Source organism: Antedon mediterranea, chromosome 1 (assembly GCF_964355755.1).
Source record: "Antedon mediterranea chromosome 1, ecAntMedi1.1, whole genome shotgun sequence".
NCBI lineage: Eukaryota > Metazoa > Echinodermata > Crinoidea > Comatulida > Antedonidae > Antedon > Antedon mediterranea.
The window spans coordinates 1,693,417-1,702,076 of NC_092670.1; the positions used below are offsets into that span (position 1 = coordinate 1,693,417).

General features: G+C 33.1%; 1 protein-coding gene across 1 annotated transcript; it reads right to left on the bottom strand.

Moving 5' to 3' along the window:
• Window positions 1–41: 41 nt before the first annotated feature.
• LOC140052429 (uncharacterized) lies at window positions 42–8,660 on the bottom strand. The gene is made up of 6 exons (XM_072098041.1): window positions 7,943–8,660; window positions 7,697–7,730; window positions 7,019–7,273; window positions 3,888–4,088; window positions 2,344–2,526; window positions 42–1,480 (listed from the first exon to the last, which is right to left on the bottom strand). Exons 1-6 carry the CDS (start codon window positions 8,048–8,050, stop codon window positions 1,269–1,271), a joined length of 993 nt encoding a protein of 330 aa, XP_071954142.1. The 5' UTR covers window positions 8,051–8,660; the 3' UTR covers window positions 42–1,268.

The window sequence follows — 8,660 nt, forward strand, 5'->3', positions numbered from 1 at the left end:
TAATTATTATTTTGTTTTAATAATGCAAAACAGACATCAAGGTTGGCACATAGTAAATATTAATTATTTTTATTGGTAACACAAATCTAATTAGGCAAACTGCGCATGCGTAGGGTGGTAAGGAGGCAATCTCGCATAGGGAAATTACAGTTTAAATAAAAAATAAATTTATACAAAATGCACTGTCCCTTTATACAATATATAAAAATAAATTGCTCAAGCAAACTTAATATTATATAAATATTATACCGGCTTGGTTCTTCTTCGTCTGCGCAAACATAGTGCGGTACCATAACGACTATAAACCTGCAATAGATCTAAACACTGCGCCATAGGGCCAGACAGGCAGACAGACAAGCATTTTCACAAGTGATGACGTTAATAATGTAGTTTTTTTTACTTTCTTCTCTTAATACAGAAAAACACTATTATTATACCGCCGAGGTTATCGTCCGTATAAACTTTAACCATTAAATTCTATCATTGATTCAGAAGGCCTAAATAGATTTTCCATAAGCAACAAAAGGATGAGTTCATACGGGCATCAAGGTCATTTTTACCGCATAACGATTATGTTTTTTTTAGTGAAACAGCCTATAAAGAGATTAATAACTTGTATATATTTCCCTTGGGCGATGTAATGGTTGAGTGTTCTTCTTGAAAGGTTAAATATACAATAAAATATGACTGTTTCGCATTCCTCTCCGATATTACGTGTTGTTTAATGTTTAATAATGTTGTAGTATTTCTTCTATTTTATGGAAAGTCTGCATCAAATTCGTAAGATAGGCCTACTCAAAATGTTTAATGTTCTTTCTGACATGTAACAATTTTGTTTAAATAACGAATTCTGATGAAATGTCAATGTTTGCAGACCTACAGTAACAGTAGCAGTAGTAAATGTTAGCACAATATTCCACTTAACTCTGTCCATCTGCACAAAAAAACTAGTTGCCTTTATTTCTATCCACTCCTAACAGCTGCTTTTTCATTATTTTTCTACATTAAGTAGTAAGTAGTATTCTCTCATTAGCAGAGTTTTCCAAAAGCTTGGTATATTTCCGGCTGTTTTACTTTTACCGTTTAGATTTATATTAGCTTTTTTGTTGGTTTTTTCAACTGAGATCCAGTCACTGATATCCACTGCATTTTCATTTTTTCAATAATATGCCTTTAGATTGATACAATAAATAGTTAGATGTTTAAAGACGAATATCTCCTTGTATGCCTAGACCAAACTCTTGCAGGAAACATTGTACAATATTCCGTTATGATAAAAGTATTGAACTTGATGCCTCAGAAGAACTGCTAATAGACGCTACGTCGAGGTATATAGAATTCCTGAGACTACCAATATCTCTATTCATTGGTAGATCACAACTGTTGTAAACATCGGATCGTGTCGGTGGTGTTGGTACCCATTCTGCAGACAGTGATTTACGGGGCCGCAGAGGTGACGTCGGGCAAGGTGTATATCTGGCTGTAAATTTAATCATAAAGCACGATTAGTTTTCTAACTATTCATCTTACTAAAATGATAAGCAGCGCCAATATAAAGAAATGGCCATAACCAATTGATCTAAGGAAATGGCGTGACGTGAATCTACGCGCGCGTGAAAATACATCTGAGTTTCGATGTAAGTGTGCATGATGATACTAATTGTCTGTGTAAAGTTTGATTAGCAAACAAATCTTTTAAGATCCATTTTAAGTCTGCTACTTGGTACCGTCTGCTCTTTCCCACGTTTTATTTTTCCTAAATTGTCCTAATTCGTACATTGTGAACTCAACGACACGACTAACTGGTGGAAAGTTCAACACAAACTTTAAACTATTTATTTGCAGATTAATAGGTACTCTTTAAAGACAAATCCCTTGAATTGAGTAAAGAAGAGTTAGGCCTAACTAAATGAGCAAATAGATAATGAAAGTTAATTACAGAAGAAAAATGTCGATTCAGCAACGTGAATGTTTTGAATGTTGTTTAAAATTCATGGCGTATATCTTATGACAAATGGAGAGGTTTAAACTGCATTAGTAAATGATAACAAAACAAATACTTGGTGTTTCATGTAGACCCAACTCAAGATCAATCTTTGGAATCCTGCTTTTTTAATATCAATTATTTATATTTTAAAATATCAACAAAATATTTCTTTAAAAAACTTTGAAAAGCTCTCGAAAAAATCCGTAAAAGCAGTAGCTGATATGATATAAACTACTTTAAAAATTTCAAAACGTTCGGCGTATTGCTTAAATGTATATTGTTTATATTGTTTCCATTATTGTTCAATATAAAGAGAAGGAAAAAATGTTATATTGAAAATTAAATTGATAAATTACCTTTTGACAAAGTCGGTGAAGAGGTGTTTGATGAAACAGACCAACCTTTATTCAATGGGCATCGCGCACCTCCCACCAGGCTACACGTGCTGCCGTGTTTGGTCATCGGACATGGTAGACCTTCAATCGATGATTTTACACGTTGACAAGTTGAATTTGAGTCACATTTTATTTCAAAATATCCTAAAATAAAAGTAGAATGGTTTACGCATAATGTATGAGTACATTTATTTGGATATAATATCTCATTCGCTTAAAGATCTCCCCCCAAAACATGAAAAATGAAGATTAATCAAACAAAAAGACTTTGAATCGGCCATTTCGTAGTTTTAATCAAGTTTCGTAGAAAAAAAACTAAAAAAATAATATTTTTTCTTATGCCTATATAAGGACAAAATAAATGGTTAAATTCAACCAAAATCCCATTGACTTCCAGTCAATTCTACTATTTTGTCAGGTAAATAATTTATTTTTCGAACCAATTTCTGGTCAAAGTGAATAACTATTATGTGACATTAAAATGTGTGGCATATTCAACAGGGTTTCTTTTTCAGTGGAAACTATAATATCTTTAATTACGTTAATGCAATTTTTAATAGTTTTACATTTTTAACAGTATTTTTAACTTTTTATCTTGTATTTTTAATCTGTTATAATACTGCACGTTTTTAAATTGTTGCAATATTGATGTTTTAATCTACCAAGCAAAGTGATTTTCCATTTTTATGGACAAATACAATTTCTTGAATCTTCTTGAATCTTGAATTAATTAGTTAAAAGCATATTCTCTATTTGGTTCATAAAATGCGTAGTGACCGAAGATTGTAAAAAGGTACAAATTTGACGAAATAACAAAACAGACTCCAAAGGAAGTGAAACAATCATGTGACAATCATGTGATACAATCATGTGACAATCATGTGATACAATCATGTGACAATCATGTGATACAATCATGTGATACATGTGATACTATCTTGAAGGGTAGCCTACTGTACAACAGTTCTTTAAAAGTAGTCAACAAACATGGCCACCAATAATTCGAGCATTATTCTATAAAATTGGTGACGAAGATAATGATGCATGTTGTAAAATGCTGAAAAGGTCATGGCAATAACAATTTTCAAACAATAATTATAAATTAAATTCATACATACATTTTGCAATTATAATAGTGGCAGCGAGGTCAACAGTATTAAGATTGTGACGATGATAATAATGACCATACATTTAGATTTAAACTCCAAAAACTTACACATAACATAAACAAGTATATATAATTACTAACTGCAAATAATGCGATTCAAGATATACGGTAACATTACAGACCATACCACATGCCCGCATCATATATATAAGCAATTACCATATAAGGAGTGATAGAAGAGAAACCAACGAGCTGTTTATAATATTATTATATATCTTATATACTAATAAATTTCCCAAAATTGCATGTACCAATCAGATTCATTGATGCTCATAAAACTCAACACGAATGAGCAACAAAACATAATTAAAAACGAATCTTCGCAGTATAATCTTACCTGCGTCACTTCCAGAACTGTTAATGTGAAATCCTAATATGTTGTCATGTATGCGACAGCCGTAGATTCTTGATATTTCCCATCTAATGCAACATTTTGGCGGGTTGAGCGCCACGAGAGAAACACAATGGTCGCTAAGATGTAGGCTTAACTGATCGTCTGCTAAAGCAAACCCCTTCTTTGGGTAAACTAGATTACTAACTGAAAAAACAGCATAAAATTGAGATCATCAGATTAAAATCAGAATTGGGAATTTCTTTTACAATGAACTTCATCTGAGGTGACTGCATACTTTATGCATTCAAAAGCGCCTTGAGCACTTTTGGTGGCGAAGTGCGCTCTAGAAATCTGCATTATTATTGTATTATCTCCGAATGATAACAAAATAGAGATGTACACTTTATGTAATTATAATTCCAATGATAAAACAGTAGCCGTCTATACAGATATGGCCTGCAAGTTATTGTTATATTCACAAACACTAAACACATACTATGTTTTTATTAAGAAGAACGATCAAACTAATAATATTGGCAATGATAAGTAAAGTATATCAGTAAAATCATTTAACTCTGTTCACAAAATAAAAAATGTCCCAAGGTGCTCCCCGTAGTTATAAAATAATTAAAGTTCTACTCATCTAATTGAGTATGATACGTCATTATTTAGAGCCGAACACATTGAGTTTCTCAAACGTGTTAATTATACAAACACAGGCGAGTGTTGAGAATAATTGCACAATAAATGTTAAGTGTCCTTTCACGGCAAATGATGTCGTCAAGTACAACCTGATGTGAATTAGTATCAATGGCCAAACACTTAAGGAACGTACAATAGAGTAACTCAGATGTTTTGATTCACAATGCAATATCCACGCCCCCTCCTATGGCCTCCAATAAACTATATAATTATTATTTATATATTATACATAATTACTCTCTAACCTTTGTACCCTTTTATGTTGTGATTATTTTAAAATATACTAATAATAATTGTTTCCATTAAATTAGTCACTTTTAATGATTAATGGTTTTCAATTTGTATAGCGCAAAATACAAATAGTCTCTAAACAGAATGAAAGTGTTATTGTTTGGCCATTTTTAGAAAATTTCCTTCAAAAAATATCCCTGTACTATATAAAGCAGGAAAAAGCCTAATAAACCGGACAAAGAAAACAGAAAAAAAGGTCAGAAAACAGCATCACAATGTTTCACTAACTTGTCAAGACAAAGCTAGCTATTTATTCACAAGTATCATAATGTGATGATGAGCATCTGAATATCCTGCCTATTTATTCACAAATATCATAATGTGATGATGAGCATCTGAATATCCTGCCTATTTATTCACAAGTATCATAATGTGATGATGAGCATCTGACTATCCTGCCTATTTATTCACAAGTATCATAATGTGATGATGAGCATCTGACTATCCTGCCTATTTATTCACAAGTATCATAATGTGATGATGAGCATCTGAATATCCTGCCTATTTATTCACAAGTATCATAATGTGATGATGAGCATCTGAATATCCTGCCTATTTATTCACAAGTATCATAATGTGATGATGAGCATCTGAATATCCTGCCTATTTATTCACAAGTATCATAATGTGATGATGAGCATCTGACTATCCTGCCTATTTATTCACAAGTATCATAATGTGATGATGAGCATCTGAATATCCTGCCTATTTATTCACAAGTATCATAATGTGATGATGAGCATCTGAATATCCTGCCTATTTATTCACAAGTATCATAATGTGATGATGAGCATCTGAATATCCTGCCTATTTATTCACAAGTATCATAATGTGATGATGAGCATCTGACTATCCTGCCTATTTATTCACAAGTATCATAATGTGATGATGAGCATCTGAATATCCTGCCTATTTATTCACAAGTATCATAATGTGATGATGAGCATCTGACTATCCTGCCTATTTATTCACAAGTATCATAATGTGATGATGAGCATCTGAATATCCTGCCTATTTATTCACAAGTATCATAATGTGATGATGAGCATCTGAATATCCTGCCTATTTATTCACAAGTATCATAATGTGATGATGAGCATCTGAATATCCTGCCTATTTATTCACAAGTATCATAATGTGATGATGAGCATCTGAATATCCTGCCTATTTATTCACAAGTATCATAATGTGATGATGAGCATCTGAATATCCTGCCTATTTATTCACAAGTATCATAATGTGATGATGAGCATCTGACTATCCTGCCTATTTATTCACAAGTATCATAATGTGATGATGAGCATCTGAATATCCTGCCTATTTATTCACAAGTATCATAATGTGATGATGAGCATCTGAATATCCTGCCTATTTATTCACAAGTATCATAATGTGATGATGAGCATCTGAATATCCTGCCTATTTATTCACAAGTATCATAATGTGATGATGAGCATCTGAATATCCTGCCTATTTATTCACAAGTATCATAATGTGATGATGAGCATCTGAATATCCTGCCTATTTATTCACAAGTATCATAATGTGATGATGAGCATCTGACTATCCTGCCTATTTATTCACAAGTATCATAATGTGATGATGAGCATCTGAATATCCTGCCTATTTATTCACAAGTATCATAATGTGATGATGAGCATCTGACTATCCTGCCTATTTATTCACAAGTATCATAATGTGATGATGAGCATCTGAATATCCTGCCTATTTATTCACAAGTATCATAATGTGATGATGAGCATCTGAATATCCTGCCTATTTATTCACAAGTATCATAATGTGATGATGAGCATCTGAATATCCTGCCTAACATCAATGAATACAATGCAATGCACCTTTCTCTATTGGTTGTAATCCGCTCAGACCTGTTCCAAATATTCATAATTTATCTTCTCTTCCGTAAGAATAAAACAAATTGACAAGTGATCTTAAACTCGTTGATTTATAAACAAATACTCATTATTAAAGAAATGTTGTTTTTTTCAAATAGGCTCTGACGTCATATTGGCGAGCGTTAATTTAGTCGTGCAGCACGCAAAAGCATTCATTCGTAACTATGATGTCATTGATAATGGGGCATATAAGTAAAACCCGATAATAAAAAATTATAATAAACTTACCACTATCAAAATGTGATTTAAATGTATTATGCCATTCGTCAATTTCTGATCGTATCCAAACACTTGTCGAACGCTTTTGAAAGAAAATAGTTTCTCCTTCTAAAATGACGGCCCAATAAAGTGTGGGCGATTTAGACTTTTTGTTATTCTCCAAAGTTCCTTTTTCTGTTCCAGCAAAGTTATATTTTGTTATCGTATAAGAGCGTTTGAGGACTCTCTCAGCATCTTTTCTGTACAACTTTAGTTGATAAAGACCTGTAAAATCAGCAGTAGGCTTGTTAAAATGATAGCCTAACAAAATGTTAAAACAAAAACTACACTTTTACTACATCATTATAATATGTGCACATGGCCGTAGCCAGCAGGCAGAAGAGGCCCTCACCTCGTCTGAAATTTTCAATTTTTAACACCCACCCGAATTTCCCAGAACAGATCGTCATATTTTATGTTAATAATTATATTTAAAGCATCTTTGCCTCGTCTGTTTTTAACCTCTCGCTACGGCCTGGTGCAGAACCCCGTTTAATAGTCGCTCATGGGTTGCGGTCACATTTATGCAGTAGCTTCCTAATTCATTTTAATTAGGCCTATGTTAATAAAAACAAAACAGAATTTGCGAATACCCGCGTGTTTAATTAATAATATATTATTAGAAAGAAGTAAAATTGACATAAATACCTGATTCTAAATTCCCTTGAAATACTATCCATCTCTGTTGGAAAAATAAATTTAATGAATGGGGAAACTAAGTGATAAATGTAGTTAGGCCTACTATTAGTAATTAGTAGATAATAACACGAGAGCAAAAGGTGATGATTGTAATTAATGACAACTTATATTATCCTCTGTATACGATAAATTTAAGAATTTCATTTTAAGAACAAACATCGCTACAACACGATTAATAAATATCAATCGTCTTACCTTTTTAATTTTCTTTTTCTCAATATCCATATGATGTAAATAACCGGCTAGAAGTCTCTCCGAAGGGTCGTGGTCATAACTACCACTTGATGATGTAGGCAAGCCCATATTGACTTCAGCCCCTCGATCTATCTCATCCACAGTGATTGTTTAGTGATACGATAGGCAGAATTGAGAAGATTTATCAACCGCTCCTAGGTTTATTATTTTGAACTCTCGATATCAAAATCGAATCGGAAATGCAGGTAATACGTATAATAAGTCTCGCGCTTTGAGGTTATATTTTTTATCGGTCGTGCTTCAATGAATCGAGTTTGACCGATGACTGATCAAAGTGAATGTGGTGGCGAACTGAGAGATTCTTCTATCTCTCTCAAACTACTTATGTCTCCGTTTTCTACCCACGACAAAAGCAAAACAAGAATCCTGGTAATTACAAGGATTCACAGGTGTTCGGCAATAATGGAAATAATAATAATAATAATAATGTTTTATGATTCATTCATAAAGCAGACAATTATAAAAGAACAGTTCTTTCGGAGATCCTTGCTTGATAGGTTGACACGTCACTCTTTGGCGCGCACGCACGCGCAGTAACACAGTCGCAGAATGACTTTTTGACTCGACAGCTACGAGTGGCACGAGCGAAAAGCTCCTGTTGTGCGGCGCTGCAAGAAAGTGTTGGGTCATCGGCGGTCGCTTTCTGATCTTTAGTCTG

Excerpts from the sequence above, each read along its gene's own strand:
- LOC140052429 (XM_072098041.1), bottom strand. The coding sequence starts at position 8,050 with ATGGGCTTGCCTACATCATCAAGTGGTAGTTATGACCACGACCCTTCG. Across the intron at positions 7,274-7,696 it reads TCAAGGGAATTTAGAATCAG|GTCTTTATCAACTAAAGTTG; the intron begins GTATTTATGTCA and ends CTGATTTTACAG. Across the intron at positions 1,481-2,343 it reads TTCACCGACTTTGTCAAAAG|CCAGATATACACCTTGCCCG; the intron begins GTAATTTATCAA and ends TTAAATTTACAG.